General features: G+C 35.2%; 1 protein-coding gene across 5 annotated transcripts in view; it reads right to left on the bottom strand.

Annotated features, from left to right (window-relative positions):
• The window catches only part of LOC144566277 (ubiquitin C-terminal hydrolase 12-like), a 43,854-nt gene that overhangs the window by 25,291 nt on the left and 1,808 nt on the right, over positions 1-16,755 (bottom strand). The window contains exons 4-32 of one of the 5 annotated variants that reach the window (XM_078316263.1): positions 16,146-16,303; positions 15,494-15,759; positions 15,134-15,352; positions 14,595-14,703; positions 14,245-14,360; positions 13,775-13,873; positions 12,825-12,934; positions 12,408-12,482; positions 11,951-12,029; positions 11,708-11,854; positions 11,515-11,595; positions 11,285-11,404; positions 10,707-10,829; positions 10,110-10,187; positions 9,929-10,017; positions 9,724-9,832; positions 9,426-9,494; positions 9,229-9,339; positions 8,919-8,974; positions 8,437-8,614; positions 7,898-7,999; positions 7,735-7,806; positions 7,352-7,417; positions 7,003-7,068; positions 6,768-6,851; positions 6,310-6,426; positions 5,850-5,924; positions 5,661-5,747; positions 4,835-5,276 (exon numbers count right to left, since the gene is read on the bottom strand). In XM_078316263.1, coding sequence (XP_078172389.1) covers positions 5,235-5,276; positions 5,661-5,747; positions 5,850-5,924; positions 6,310-6,426; positions 6,768-6,851; positions 7,003-7,068; positions 7,352-7,417; positions 7,735-7,806; positions 7,898-7,999; positions 8,437-8,614; positions 8,919-8,974; positions 9,229-9,339; positions 9,426-9,494; positions 9,724-9,832; positions 9,929-10,017; positions 10,110-10,187; positions 10,707-10,829; positions 11,285-11,404; positions 11,515-11,595; positions 11,708-11,854; positions 11,951-12,029; positions 12,408-12,482; positions 12,825-12,934; positions 13,775-13,873; positions 14,245-14,360; positions 14,595-14,703; positions 15,134-15,352; positions 15,494-15,759; positions 16,146-16,303 — 3,103 coding nt within the window. In that variant the 3' untranslated portion in view covers positions 4,835-5,234. Of the gene's footprint in view, positions 1-4,834; positions 5,277-5,660; positions 5,748-5,849; positions 5,925-6,309; positions 6,427-6,767; positions 6,852-7,002; positions 7,069-7,351; positions 7,418-7,734; positions 7,807-7,897; positions 8,000-8,436; positions 8,615-8,918; positions 8,975-9,228; positions 9,340-9,425; positions 9,495-9,723; positions 9,833-9,928; positions 10,018-10,109; positions 10,188-10,706; positions 10,830-11,284; positions 11,405-11,514; positions 11,596-11,707; positions 11,855-11,950; positions 12,030-12,407; positions 12,483-12,824; positions 12,935-13,774; positions 13,874-14,244; positions 14,361-14,594; positions 14,704-15,133; positions 15,353-15,493; positions 15,760-16,145; positions 16,304-16,755 lie in introns of those variants that run through there. The other 4 variants (XM_078316264.1, XM_078316266.1, XM_078316265.1 and 1 more) reach the window with 4 other exon arrangements.

The raw sequence follows: 16,755 nt of genomic DNA, 5'->3' as shown, positions 1-16,755 counted from the left end.
TGAGTTGTGTGCTAGCACTGCACGAAGTTGTACCATCGCTCACCATAACCTTGTGCATGGGGCATCCCTTTGAGTGAGCCAAAAGGATGATGCCGGGAAGTATTTCGCACGCATAACTTGAACCCATATTGCCTCATTTCCAGAGACTATATTCCAGGCACATTTTAAAATCAGTGCATTATTCATTGTGGACAGATTTCGGAAACCCAAATCCCCGTCAGACTTTGGCCTTGTCAATTTATCCCATCTGACCAAACAGATCAGCCTAGTCTCAGTTTTACCTCAGAAAAATTGCACGTATTTTGACTGAATTTTATCCAATACAGACTTGTGAATCGGTGTGCTGCTCATATGGTACATAGGGAGTGACTCCAACACTGATTTGATGAGGACCAACTTACCAGCAGGCCATGACACATTTACCGGGCCTCCCAGATAAGTCTCATTCTCATCCGCAAATTTTGCCCCAAATATTCGCATAATTGATCTCACCTGGGCCAGGGTTGTAACTCTAGAAAACCAGAGTTTTGATTTTTCCGGAGATATGCGCTGACCTGAGAGATTACAGAAGGTTTGGAGCACCTTGTTGATGAGCTGAGCCTCCTGCCGATTTGCTGACCCATTAAAAGCAGGCCATCTCCATACACGAGATTTGTCAAGGATGGTGCTTGTTGTGCCAGGATGAGTCCTCTTATATTGCCTTGTTGAAGCTGGTGTTGCAGCATCGAAGTTAGAACATTAATGCAGAGAATAAAAATGTAGAGAGACAAAGCACAACCTTGCCGGAGTCCTCGCATGGGAGTTATGAAACCACCCCTGATCCTTGAAATAGGATAGTTAAGCAAGCGGATCGTACACAAGCCATAATCCAAGTGATATATGGCATTGGGATGGAGTGCGCAGTGAGGGCCTTCTCAATGAAAGTCCAACTCATTCTGTCAAACGCCATAGACAGATCCAACTGTTAAGTAGATAGCTTGTTGACGGAAATTTCTTTGTGAAAAGGAATTTTTCTCATGATTATGATTTGATCTGAAATCGAAATGTTGCTCAAAACATAAATAATTGCTTTCTTTCCCAAGTAATTATCTGGTAAATATAAGCCAGGATCATTACGTATAGACAAAAATAAATCACTGCCAAATTATAGATCATTCTGTTCTTGTTTGAGTTATCATTTTCTTTTGTTTCTCTCTACCAGCTCAACGTATATTGGGTTGCCTTTTGTATTGGTAAACATCACTGGGCACTCAAATAGATGAACATGTATATTCTTAATCTCGACTATTATAAAGTAACAAAAGTTTGCTTACAGTTCTAGACTAAAGTCAACTTCCTTTGGATTTTCCAAAAGTCTGAAATGTACTACTACCTACATTATGCATTCAGCAAAATTATTAGAGGGGTTTAATCTTTGCGATTTTTAAGGGAGTAAATTAGTAGTCTGTATAACTTTTACTGGTAAATGTGAAATGGGCTATTACAGGGGAACAGGGTGCGTCCGACTACCATTGGATTCAAATTTGAGTTCGATGGGTTCCGCTTCCGTCTGATCCGCTTTTAAACCAGTGTGCATTGCTTCAATATTTGTGCGGATCTAGCACGCACAGATCCTAAAGCAGATCAGACAGAAGCTGAATCCATCGAACTCAAATTTGAGTATGATGTGCATTGGACGCACTCCTTTCCCCTGTTACACAGCCTTTTTTTAAATAAAAAATAAGAGAGTCATTCCATAATTTTTACATTTCTGCACTGATTGTACACTCCTTTGTTATGTCATAACAGACCTGGTTATTTTTTAAACTGATTCTCTTGTCTATTGGCTCACACGTGATGTTTGGCTCAAATTTAATATCCAACGCCTCTATCTCGGTACAACAGCGAGCCATTTGCTCCATCGACTCAGCCGTAGCAGTGGCAAAGGCAGCATTGTCTGACATGAAGGAGTTTTGAGAGGGTTAGGCAGAAGAGTTCGGAATTTAGGAGGTTCTCGGTTTTGAGGTTTGTTCTGCGTGGGTGGTTGTGCGCAGGGAGTTGCTCGAATCCATATGTAACGTAGTATTTATGGTTAGATACGGACACGTCGACATTGAGATCAATCCCGGGTGGAATGCAATGATGCGTGCAACCCTTCATATTTGGTTGGCTATTTTGAGCTAAATTTTTGCAATATTGAGATCAGAGAGAAATTTTTTTCTCTGAATATCTGTTTTACTTTTCTACTCTCTTTCTTATCTTTTTAATTAATATAGAAAAGTTAATATAGAAAAAAGTTAATAAAGAAAAGTACTTTTCATAGAGAAAAAACAATCTGTTTGAATCCCAGAAATTCTTAATAAAGTTAATAAAGAAAGGTACTACCACATCGCATTTGTTCAAGACAAAAATACAATTATAATTCATCTTCATTACAAATGAAATATGAAAATAGATGATTAGGGAGAGGTGCTTACAGTGTTATCTAATAATTCACCACCGGTGATAAAGATAAATTTGAAGATTATGTAAATCTTTGATCAACTAGCAAAACTCATGAAGAATTAACGTATATATAACATATATGTGGATTACTAACAGACTTCATTATGGAAATCTCTCTCTTGGTCTGACAAGAAAAAATACATATAACGAGCTGTAAAACTAGGGTGTTCCTAAGTTCACCAGGCCTCTTGGTGAACTCAAGTCTAAAATCTGTCAAATCGGCTTCAAATAACGAATTCGAACCGTTAAAATCCGCCTACTCATGAGTGATGCATCTACATGTAAAATTTTTAAACATTGGAATTAATTTAGTAGACATGTGAAATTTTTAAACATTGAAATTAATTTTTAAACATGTGAAATTTTTAAACATTGGAATCAAAATTAGAAGGTTAATAAATTAATTTTAATGCATTCATTTTTTTGAACGTTTTTTTACCACTTGACTCTATGGAAAATTAATTACAAAATTAATTTTTTTTTTCTTTACATGTAGATGCATCACTTGTAAAGTAGGCGGGTTTCAACAGTTTAGATTCATCTTTTAAAGCCTACTCGATGGGTTTTAGATCGACTTGAGTTCACCAAAGAACTTGGTGAACTTAAGAACACCCTAGTTCTACTCTACATATAACATATAAGAGATATAGAGAGACAGAGGAAGTCGAGAAGCTAATCAATAGATCGTACCCAGTGGAATGCACTACCCATGGTATTGTTCAGCAAGACTTTTTTAAGCCTCAAAATTAAAGAAGTCTCTTTTATCTTCCTTAGCTGCTTAATTTTGCTGAATACTGATTCCTTAGCACGGATCACCTCCTTTAGCCTCTTTTTTTATTCAAATCTTAATCCTCTGTTTGAGTCTTAAGGCACCTCTACGGCTCTACCCCTTCCTTTAAATTCCTTAGCTACCATCCACAAATTAAGACAACCAAACATTATCGATTCCTTAAATCTCCTTAGACTTAACTCTAATGCAAATTAAGAGGTGTTGCCGAACATTTCTTATAAGTATGTTCTCCATTAACATAAAACATACATGTGTGTGTTTATATTCAACTTCCAGTATGTTTCTATATTTCAAATTTATTTTTCATGACAAAGTCTTCAGCCGCCATAACATATATATACCGATTATATTCAACTTGCAGTATGTTTATATTAGTTAATGATATATAGCGTAAAATTTATATATTATAATATAAAGTATTGTTATCATAGCATGAATATTAATTAGTGTGACACTGTGACCTGATAATTAATGAAACTATTATATGGTCAGCTATATATAGTTGATGCACATATAAAGTAATTAATTAATTAATTAATGTTAGTAGTTACTTCATATATGCTAAATATGATTAAAAAAATGGTAAAATAAGTCTTTCATAACTAAAATATATATGTTATTAATAGCATTATATTATGACAAATACATTACTTGAGAGGCTGAAAAATAATTAAGAAGAAATGAGATATAGAAAGGAGAAATTAAGAAGATATGGAAATTAATATGAGAAGGAGAGAGGAGACATGGGATTCCAACATTTTATTTTACTTTTCTTTATTAATTTTGAATTAAAATTGAGACAGAAAAGAGAGAGAGTAGAAGGTAAAACATATATTTAGAAAGAAAAAATTCACTCAAGCTCAATATTGTAAAAGTTAAGCTCAAAATAACACTCTCCTTAATATTTGTGCAATTAATCTGACCTTAACAAAGGACTTGTGACAAAATCCATTCACATAAAATACAAAGCCGTATGTATGCTTCATAGATTAATTAGAAATCGATTGAGTTATGCAATAATTGACAAATAAATTTTTATAGAATTAGACTCTATCATCAATGAATTTTTATATTGACAATCTCAACAATCATGTTTTAAGTTTAGATTTCAACCTGATACGTGGTCAGGAGCTAATAAAATTATAACCCTATTGATGTAATTCAATTAATTAGTCAACAATTAGGCAAAATTTAAATCAATCAACCGCTTAATTTTAATATTGTACTAAATTTATTACATTATGATACAAACCATCAAAACTATACAAAGCATATCTATGATCTTATTTATTTTTTTATTTTAATAATTATTTTGTTAATCGTTGCTTCCCATCCCTATTACAATATTCGTCGACAATATGAAAACTTTGATACAATAGCGTGCCTATGAACTTCATGCATATTAAAAAAAAAAAAAAAAAAATTCGTTTGATGAAGGCACAATCTGTGATTTGGGTAATGGACTCTTAAAAGCAAGAAACTCTAAAGAAAAATGAAACAGGATGATGTAAAACTATAGGGACTGAATAAAATAACACCGCTTCCCATCTGTTTACATCATTTTTAGAACTGAAAGATTCGTAGACATGGTAAAAGTTTTACAAATTTTCCTTTTTACCAAATAACAATTAGGAATAGAGACATATAAAAAGCGAAATAAACGGTAATAATAAAACATATTCTGACTAGACTAATTATCCCTGCTGTATACATGAACCCGTTGCCAAAAAACCAAAACTTTATGCACTAGCCTTTTCCAATGAGACATCCTTCCTAATGGGGCCCTTTTTTTATAAGGAAAGACAACAACAAAAACCAGCAATAAAGTATAGTCAAAAAGCCTTTGTTTCTTACGACTTTTAATAAACAATCTAATCAATTCCTCTCATTTTTTTTTTTTTCTAGTTCTGAACTAGGACCCAAACAAAGAGATGAACCACTAGGAGAGATTCCTCGAACACTAATTGTAGATCTTCACTGGTTTTTCATAAGCGTGTCGGTTCTGCATTAAAATGAAGGTTTTCAATGAAAAGATGTAAACAATGCTTTGAAAAATCAAATTGCAAGGCATGTAGAAATTGAGACAGAATAAGATGTTCTGGAGAGAATTCCTTTTCTCATTAGAAAATATGCTTAAAGCAACCCATTTTAATTGTATCTCACATGTACAGCTTGTAGACATAATAAGTTAATAACCCAACTTTGCACTTTGCACTTTGCACACGCTAGTTTTATAAGATGCATAATTTTTTTTTTTTTATCTTTCAAGCACCTCTTCTGTTTCTGATGGAAATAAAATGAAGCAGGTATCCCCCAAGGAATTAACTTTCAGACATGTCTCTAGAAGAGAGAGAGAGAGAGAGAAACATGTATGACGTAGGTATACCTGATTTGCAATCATTGGTCTTTTAGGAGTAGTATCAGTGTGCTCCAAACCAAGGTACTGCTCCCACGCACCATATACATCTCTTCTCTGTATCCAATAAAGAATGCAAACAAGTAATGTTGCATTTAACATAAAACAAATATCCATATAAAAGAAAAAAAGATTAAGCAACAGAGAAGAATTATTCACCTGAAAACGGCTGGAGATGACATCACTGTCCTTGAGGTACTCAGGGCGATTCATGGATAAAAATGCAAAATTCCACTGACAACAAATCAAGAAGAAGATTATACATTTTGGATCAAAGGTTGTAGATCCCAAACAACTTTCATGATACAAAAGAGCAGAATATACAACACAACAAATGAACAAAGGAAAATCATCTTTTATAATTAAAAGGAGATCCATGTTCACTTAATTACAACAACAAAAGAAACAAGAACTTGACACTCTTCAAAAAACCAGTTAAAACCTGAAGAAATGAAAGGCATTCTACTTCCTCAAGTACCCCATCATTTTCTATCACCTAATATCTAAGAATGTTCCTTATTGATGGAATCATTCTGTATAGAGATTTTATAGCGAATATTTTATACTATATTTCTCATCAAGTGGCCTAATTTTATATGGGAGAAAGAAAGAGTGAAACCTTAGCAAATTCCTCCTCTGGAACTTGAAGTTTTTTCTGAATACGTGTTTTCACCTCCGCTAAAGTCTCGCCTTCACGAATTACCAATAAGAACGGTTCTCCAAAATTCTGCACCTGCTGTTGAAAATTAAAACAATAGCGAAAAGATTCACAAACGGAACTTTCCAAATATTGTAGTTCAAGTAATCCAAATTTGTTCTCTCCATTTTTTGGTACTGCCTGTTTTTATAATTGTATATTTTTTCTTAACCTGCACAAATTTTCATGGTACCTGCCCCTCCCAATAGTAATAACAGTTACAAATAATAATTAATGTGTCCTTTTGGGCTTTCCAATTTGATAATAAACAATTTTTCCTTAATACAAGGGAAGACCACAAGAATCAGAAACTACTGTGATGACGGAACTGAAAGCATATTAAATTTGCTTGGAACAGTCCAACTAGGTTCACTCGGTACCTGGTTCTGATTTGGATCTTTCATAAAATGGTAAACATGAATAAGCCGATCCTGAGACCCAAGGTTAGTCTCTTCCTCCGGTATCTGTCAAAATAGAGAGAAAAACACCATAAATAGAAAATTGCATGACTATAAGTGTGTGCGACCTCTTGTAGCCAACAAATGTAAAAGATAAGATCCTAGGTATATATTTTGTTGTAGACAATAATAAATCAGGAGCTGAGATAAGATATACCTCCTCTGCACGTAGTGTCCAGTACTGATCATTTATATTTTCTATCTTCTCAAAGGGAGGGAAAATCTACCATGGAGATTAAGAAAACCAAAATTAATACAATAGCTGTAAAGTGAGAAACATTTTTTATTGTCTTTCTATTTGAACAAACTCAAACTTTCTACAGAGCCAGATGCAGCCATGTCAAACCCATGACATACCAACCACATACAATCAAAGATGCAGCTTTGCTGCGGATAACAACAAAAAAGGCTCATCCCAAACACAGTCAGTAGCCCCAGCTGAGTAGTTGACAATCTACAACTTCAAAAAACAGAACCAGAAAATAATGAAAAAAAGGGGGGAAAACCTTGTAAATCTTGTGATAGAACACCTCAAGCAACCGAAGTTCCGCATCTGGACGAGAAAGCTCCACCTGAAACATATATACAGAAATTTAGACATGCAAATTGTTATGAGAATTATATTCTAGAATTAGAACTCAGTATGACTAAGCACAGAATTGTTTCCATCAGGTGCCCCCGTTTGATTAGTCACAACTAACGTACCTTCTTATGTTATCTGACTTTGCAGAAAAATGTCTGTCCCGACCATTTTGTGATTGACGTCTAGTCTAAAACCCAAACAAAAAGGCTGGCAATACCACAAAGATCCTAACTGGTTGGGTAGGCACAGTACAAACAAGTACAAGTTGTATTTGGCAATGAAAACCCAATTCAAAATGCGAAGTACCTTTGACTTCAAGTCATTGATCACATCGCCAACAGTGCTATTCTTTGGAAGCCTTATAGTATGACTCACCACCTGTTCACCAGTATCATTGTATCAAAAGCATTCAATAACAGATATGTAGGAGCTTATGCAAGAAAATGATAAGCATCGGGTTGCAATGTACCTCATCCTTTGTAGAATGGTGAAATACGACTTTCAGAGTTTTTAAACCCTGCAACTCAGGCAGTGGGATGTCCAACACTTCATAATACAAAATATCTGAAGTCTGCGGATGCCAAACCATTAGTTTGTTAAACAATTGCATATATTCATAATGGTATATTTTATAAAAATGCTGTAAGCTTAAAAGAAAATGCTGTCAAGCCCCATTTGAGGGTGGTGATAACAGATAACAGGTCTTAAATTGAAAGCCTCTAATATCACACAGAATCATTTATGAAAAGAAGCCAAGACCAGTGCCTGAATGGTACTTCCACACTATTCTTGTACAAATATTCAGTCTAATTTCTAGTCCTTTTTGTAGTTGATTTCTATTTACTGCCCTCTTCAAGCAAATAGCTGCTAACATTCTTATATTTATAATTGTTAAGACGAATTTGCACTTAAACAGCATTTTTAGAACACTAAAGAGTGGCAAATCAGTTAGTACAAATAGTGCTACAATCCGGTCGGTAAGATTCGATATAAGAAATATAAATGCACCTGATTATAATGGATAAGCATGTCAGAGAGATGCTCCACACCTCTGTACCGAATGGGCTGAGGCTTGGGCTGTTGGGAATAGCAATTATGAGAGGTAAGACGGATCTTAGACGGATCTTCCAGTCCAATGTGACGGGCAACTCTCTCTACAACATCATCGTATGTGTGAAGCTTTGATCTGTAAGAAACATAGGAAATAAAAATATAAATGTAGCTCAAAACAGAAATAATTGGCTTTCTTTTCCCAAGTAATTAGCTGGTACATATAGGCCGGTACCATTAGGTATAGACAAAAATATATCACTGCCAAATTATAGATCATTCTGTTCTTGTTTGGGTTATCATTTTTCTTTTGTTTCTCTCTGGCAACTCAGCACATATGGGGTTGCCTTTTGCACTGGTAAATATCACTGGGCACTCAAATAGATGAACATGGTATATTCTTAATCTCGACTATTACAAAGTAACAAAAGTTTGCTTACAGTTCTAGACTAAAGTCGTCCTCCTTTGGTTTTTCCAGAAGTCTGAAATGTACTATCTACATCATGCATTCAGCAAAATTATTAGTCAGATGATAATCAAATAAATAAATACAAGGTAACAAAACCTACAACATCCAAATCTTTTTCTAGTCTCATTTTATAAAGAAAAGTCATTCTATTATGGAACAGATATAAGTTTCAAAGGGGAGAGGGTGGGTACAGACTAGAGATACAGAGAGAGAGAGAGAGTTGCACATTCTATAATCTCTTCATTTTGACTTTTATTAGGGATATACAATATTTACTGTACCTGGCGGTTATGGACATACTCCAAAAATGAAGGAACATCAGGATAGCGATAATTGGTTTCACTTTCGGGTACAATAGCTTTCTGGATGCAGATAATATCACCATCTTCAAGCTGCAAAAATTAATTTAAGAGAGTCATTCCATATAATTTTACATTTCTGCACTGATTGTACACTCCTTTGTTATGTCATAACAGACCTGGCTATTTTTGAAACTGATTCTCTTGTCTATTGGCTCACACATGATGTTTGGCTCAAATTTGATCTCCTACAAACACAAAATGAAGTAATATGAGAGTTATCTCAAGAAATAAACATGTCTGCAAATGCACCAGTTGTCATCCATGTCACATGTAAGAATACCCATGGCAACCTGACATGACAAGTTCAAAATAAAAAAACAAATCCAAAATTGAAAAGCTTCATGTATAGTCTGATGTGCAAGTGTGAAAAAGATAAAAGATAATATATATTAAGTTACGCATATGAATAAGCACCTCATAAAGTTCAATCTCCTCATTATCTGGGAACCCAGCTAGTTCATTCAACTTTGCAAGAATCTCTATTGGCTTTCCTGCTGCCTTGAGAAACAGTCTCCCCACATAACTAAGTTCAGCATGGACATCAAAATACATAATCAGAAGAGCTACTTTCTTTTATCGGAAAAAAAAAATACACATGCTACATAAATTTAAAAAATACCGAAGCTCTTCCTTCTCGGGGTCATAAAGCTTGAAATAAATCAATATATCTTCCCTAGATTTATCAGGTAAAGGTAGCACGCTAACATCCTAAGCAAACAGAGGAAAATATGTTATCAAATAACTTTATCGCCCAAATGAAATTTATAGAACAGGTACTTGAAACACTTTCAAGGTATTACCACACCACGCTCTACTTCTAGGAACAGCTTCAGCTCAGCATTATGTGCCTTGTTTGATACCTCTCTAAGAGTACCAACCTGCATAAATAGAACATGGATGTAAGTCATCTAAACAACATTAGTTTATATCAGCAATTGTGGGTCATCAATGAAAGGCACAAAATCAATGGATGTACCAACTGACAATGCCCTATGTCTGGGCTAACACTTATACAAGGTATTTGTTACAGGCTCAACAAAAGAAGGTCAGACTGCAAAATCAATGTACTTTGTAATGTTGGTTTAGAATCAACATTGAGGGGCTTGCTAAGAGCATCTCCTATGGCTTGCAAATGCAATTGCAAAGTCCTTGTTGCCAGTTTCATTTCTATTTTCAAATATATTGAACCCTTTGAAAATTTGAAAGCTTTCAAAAGCACTTTCATATAAGAAAATTGGCAGTTACTATTCTTTCATGAATACATTTATTTTGCAATTAGTGGCTACTTTCAATTCGACAATTGTCTTGCAATTGCTAATCAATTGCATTGATGGAGATGCTCTAATGCTTGCACTTTACCAATAGCTCCCAAATTATTCAATAAAAAAGAAGCTTACTGTTTGTAGTTCTTCATGGGACGTCAGCGGGCGGTTGGGGCGGTAAGTATGGTTTTGGCGCTTGGCCCACAGCCAATACCTTTGGAACTGCACTGGTATGCCAAATTCCTTGGCAACTTCATCCTACATAAATGTACATCAAATTTCAGAAGATGCCATGTTTACGAAATATCAAGAACTGGACAGGTTTTGTATTTACCTGCTGTGGTGAATACAAGTAACAACTGGAAATACCAGATCAATATTTAGTCCCTTTTCGGGTTTTTCCTACAGCAAATACCAGATCAATATTTAATCCCTTTTTGGGTTTTGCCTAGTTCGATCCATTTCAATACTTCTTATATGTTTATTAGATATGGAACTACTTCAACCCTTCTCAAGGTTGTCAAAGCACACGAAGGAGAGAAAAAAAAGTAACTCGCGGCTTCTCAAGGCTTGTCAAAGCACACCAGGAACGACTGGAATACAAGTAACTCGCGGCTTCTCCATAAAATTAAGAAAGCTATATAATTTTGACCTTTTGTAGCCTTAATCTCTAACAGAGCGGCATCAACCGTCAAAATTAAGGCAAAATGTACCTTGAAAGCAGTGAACGGTAATTGTTTCTGAATACGGAAGCTGCGGACTTTGTCATGGTCCACCAAGTCAAAGTATATATCCTTCCCAATCTGTGCGTGTAAATCCTCATCTCGTGCAACCTTTACAGTTTAATTAGCATTTAAAGAAATCAAGAGGATTAAAAAAAATCCAAATGGCTAAGGATAACAGAGTATATATCATTAATAAAGAAGAGGAACATGGCTAATACCTTTATGATGGTATAAAGGTGGGCCTCAGCTTTTTCTTTCTTCTTGTGTTCCTTCTCTTCTTGCTCTTTCTTCAACCTCAACTGTGACGATATATCAAAAGCACATTATCAATATACAGGAGAAAAGGCACAACAACGAGGGAAAATATACAAGTACAAAAGGCAAAATTCACATTTAATACAAGAAAAGTACCCTCAAGTGCTCCGCGATGTCCTTCTCATCCACATTACACATTATTTTATCCTTGTCACTCTCACGAATATAGACAAGCATGTATGCATTTGAATACTTCGTGAATTTGAACGGGGTGTTGTTAAAGCCAGGATTGAGTTGAGGCAGCTGATTCAGGGCAAAGGATATAAAGACAGAACGTTTCAGTTTTAAATATATTATAAACAATCTTTTTTATTTGCAGCAATTCAAAAAATATTTTACCTCTTCCTCGCCACCATATTGTTCTTCTAATGCTTTCTTTATGTCTTCCTTTGTTACTCTCTCATCATCAAATTTAAACCTGAACATAAGGCATCCTCAATCCAAAATTACAAATACATACTGGTAACAAACCTGCCTGATAATTAATAATAAGGAATAATACATATATAACCTCTACAGGCATTGTTACTTGTTCAATGCCAGAAAAAAAAAAAAAAAAACTAATCTTTTAATTTGAAAGCCACAAACCCACTACAAAAACTAAAATAAACAAGGAGAAAAGAAGAAGAAGAAGAAGAAGAAGAAGAAAATAAAAACTATATTACCAGACAAGAAACCAGTAGTAACATGTATTGCTACCAAAATCTTTAAGACTACAGATGTATTCAGGAAAAGTATATGCAAGGCCAGATACAAACATAACCCACAGGAATGAACAAATATTTCAAGAACATACCACTGATCAGAGAGAGATGGTCGAATAAAAGCATAGTAATGTCCACCATGCACCCCACCACTGTGAACAAGAACACTACACAATAATTAGAGAGACGTTAGCACTCAAAAGATTGTCAACACCAAATCAGCAAGACTAGTCAAATTTAGACCTAACATATCCTTAGAACATATTCGAATTTCAAAACGTAAGCCTCACTTAGTTTTGTGGCACTTTGATTTTTAATCGAGGTTTCTTTGGGCAATAAATCATGCCACAGTGTAGGCTTGAAGACTATATTCTTTTAATAAGAATTAAGAAAAAATAACCCCACCCATCTTTCTACAACACTATCAAAGTAACAAATGCCAGCAAGTACCGCTAATCCTGTATGCAGTATAGTATATCTCATCTTGATACAACAATCAAATCAAATACCTGTGAAGAGTATAAAGGTTCCTGACACTTCTATCAGCATCAGGAGCAAGATACTTGCCATCATCTTTGTCAAGGTCAAGTTGAAGAGGGAACTCATAACGGTCATTTATCTGATATTGGCAACATAAATTAACTTACATAATCCCAACAACAACTTACAAATAATATTACAGTAACAATGAACCACAGGCCTAGCACAGATGGTGATAAGCCATGTCGCCCAACATGGATGCCAGGTTTCACTGGAGCCCTTATTTCAAAAATAAATTTACAGTGACAAAGTATGAATGAGACCTGTAAGTAAATGAAACAGATTCTATGACTTATTTCGTTCTTTGCTTGTCTTTGTTGTATTAATTACAGGTCAAGTTACTGACTTGTGTTAAGACATACTTAATTTATTCTTTTGTAATGTTCCCTTGATTTGCCCCCAAAATCACTCTACAGTACTGGAATTAGAAAAGAGCTAACAATAAGAACATTTATATTAAGGGTTGGGATCCATTGACAATTAAGTTAACTTGCAAATTTTGACAATATTTTTCAAGTGTCGAGTCAAAAAAACTCAAAAATAGAAAGAAAAAGAAAAAAAAACAAAAATCTTCCCAAACATAATAACATACATATGGACTGTAGCAAATTTTAAAGCATTTGATGAACAGTAAAAGTTGTATTAAATTACATCATCTTTTATGTGCATGATATAGATATTACTATAGATCATATTCCAAATGTCAGATTTCAAAACCAGAAACTATATTTGACAAATGGCCAAATTAATCCATTTTCACTGGATACTCACTCATTAAGTAATAACAACATATATGCTACAGGCTTTTTACCACACAAAAAAAAAAATACAAAATACTGATACACTTTTCAACACCAAATCTAGTACCATGTGAAAAAATAAAATAAAATAAAATAGAGTAATGAGGGTGGATGATAACCTTAACCATGGTGTCTCGCATGTAATCATACTCAAAGCGCTTCAGCTGGAGTTGCAAAACAGGTGGGAAATCAAGAAAGAGGACTCCTTTTTTAGCATCCTGTCAAGAAAATAAATTTGAATTGTTCCAGTTAATAAAGTAGGTTACAGAATAATTAATTCAAAATAAGACCCTTTCTTTAAGTAAACAATGTTACATACAAAAATCTTAGAATTGTGTTTTCTCAACTTGTATTTTGTTTGAGCTCATATATGATTTATCAATTGGAATTTCCAAGCAAAGAACTTTTTTGTCTAACAACAGCCACGATCAGCTAGTCCTTGCACAGACTGATACTACTCTGGACAGATTCAATACCAGAATGCAATGTCCAATGCTGATCGTATTCAACTAAATTTCTAAATACTTGTAAATAACATTTTCAGAACAATGAGTTCAAACCCAAAAATTTAGAAGTTGCTAAAACCCACCTGGAGACCAAGTTGCTCTGCATGATACTTGTTATCACCCTCAAGCCGTTCAACTTCAACATATTTATCAAAAGATGCATAGACATCCCGGCAACCTTTAACATCAAGTTGGAGATCTGAAGAAAACAAGCCAAATCATGAGAAATGTCATACCATGCCCAATTAAAAATATAAGAAAGCTTTAATTAGTGCATGCCAAATCACATATCCTCGTGTCTCAAGGTAATCCTTTTATCGTGTCAGCATTTCATACCCTAGTCCTAGTAGTACAAGTCTATTCTCACATTAAATGTAAGAGCCCCATTATATTAGCATCCTCGTGCTGAAATAATTTAAGACTGATCACATACCATAGAAGGACTCCTTCCGGTTAGATTTGTAATCCACATTGATACATTCAATATAATTTATGTGATGCCCTTCAAATAACTGCTGGATTGTCCCCTCCACAACAGTACCCTGAAAAGAACAAAAGTATTATCTGCTTAAAAACTGACTATCTATACGATCTACACTGCCTGACTTGATACTTCTATTACCATTACTAGATGCTCCAGAAACTGTAGGCGGGGAAGAGAAGGGGAGGTCCTGGTTGTGCGCACATATACTAGGGACTTTGTATAGAGATGGAACTTCTCCCCTCTTTAACCTCTACCCTTCAAAAAGGTTTAAAAAGTTGTGGAGCGAGGTGAAGAGTTCAGGCAGGACCAATTGCCCTCTTCCACCCTTTCCTCCCATCTTGCCCAATTCGAGCACAACCATAGGTTGTATGATACAAACTTGATCAAGCCGGATATTGTTTAGTCATAGTATATTTTGGGTGCTCTCAATTGAGATTAAACCTAAATGGGGACTGCGATTATAAAAGAGAAGGATTAAATTCTTGTACCTTCATCTTATCTTCCAATTTTTCACAAAGAACCCGGTTCAATTCTTGAACATCATGCTGCATGAAAGAGTCATAAGTGTCCCACCCAAAAGACTTGGTCAACTCTTTTGTAGCAACACTGCTGTCACTATATTGGAGCTTGTAAAAGAGGCTCTGGAGAGCCAACGGGATGCTCCCAGATGGCATGTCATTCTCAGTTGTGGGCATGTGATACACAGCCTGAAGCAATAGAAGAGAAATAAGTTATTCCCTATACAGTTCCAATAATAGATCCGCAAGGATCTTGCAGCATTAAAAGAAGGGGACAAATGCTGTCTAAGAAATGGAGAGGCAAATTAGTAAGGTCTACGATTTCCATACCTTCCTGAAATATGGGATATGGTAGAGGGTCTGTAAAAGAGAGTTCATGTAGCAGGTGGCACCTTGGTTCTTAAGCCCAACAAAACCAGTTTCCTTCTTAGAGTCATATGACCAGTAGTCGAGCATTTTACGCACTGTCACCTCAGCTTCTACCACAAGAGTGTCGTTCAGGAGGTAACCCTTTCCATGGTCATACACTTCACTTAGAGGCATAAAGGAAGTGAAGCCCCAGTCGCTCTCGCGTGCATTGAACTGATGCTGTGTTTCTGCCATGCAATATGTAAGTGAGAAGAAGGCACTGTATATTTCAGTTGTTTCTATGACTAACAACAAGGAACAATTATTTGAAATGCAAGGACAAGAAAAAAGCAGCTTGCTTAGTGCAAAAATGGTTGCAGTACTTAATTTAAAATCTTATATATTTCTGACATGACAACTCTAGAAAAGAGCGGCACATATAACAACAAACGTACATATTGTCTTTTAGCTGTCAATATCTTAATATTGTGATTGATACCAGTTACAAATGTAGAGCTAGTGATAAGCAATATATATTTAAAGAGGTCTCAAGGCATGACCGATTGATACATCAATAGAAGGATACAAACTAACAAGTACATAAATGAAAATGCCAAGCCAGCAAAATAGTTACCTTTTCGAACTGTCAACTTGGGATGTATCTGATTTACCACAGCCAGGCTAAACTGAGCAAAACGGCTCCAGCCATAGGGCAGACTTGTTGAGTCGGCAACATCCAAGTACATTGAGAAATGATCCACATTGTTTCCCTTTGGAAAAATCAGCACCCGCCTAAAACAATTAATCATTAATTGTGCATGTTAATTCTCCCAAAAATGTCAGGTTTATTTCTCCACAAACAAAACCAAATACTAAGTCCTGGTGTGCCCAACCAGAAGTACAAGTATGGCAAATGCTTTATTTGCCGATAATTCAGTTCTTTACTGGACTTACCACTACACAATGTCCCAAGCTTTCATATGAGAATCAATCTATTTGGACACATCAAAGAGCAAAGCAAAATTAAAGAAGCTTAAAGCTTTCATAACCTAATTCAAGTTCAGCTTCTACTGGTATGGTCTAGATACCTGAAATAAACATACTGGGAAATCGAGCTTCCATGTGATATCTCAGACACTACTTTCATCTTTTTCAGAAAGAGTAAATATAACCAAAACAAATATTGCCACCGATGTCTAAGAGTGCCATGTCAAAAATAAATTTAAATCATGATGTTAACTGGA

The sequence above is a fragment of the Carex rostrata genome, chromosome 15 (genome assembly GCF_964058835.1).
Source record: "Carex rostrata chromosome 15, lpCarRost1.2, whole genome shotgun sequence".
Classification (NCBI taxonomy): domain Eukaryota; kingdom Viridiplantae; phylum Streptophyta; class Magnoliopsida; order Poales; family Cyperaceae; genus Carex; species Carex rostrata.
The sequence above is the reverse complement of the archived record's forward strand: the minus strand, read 5'-3'. Positions and strand labels throughout refer to the sequence as shown.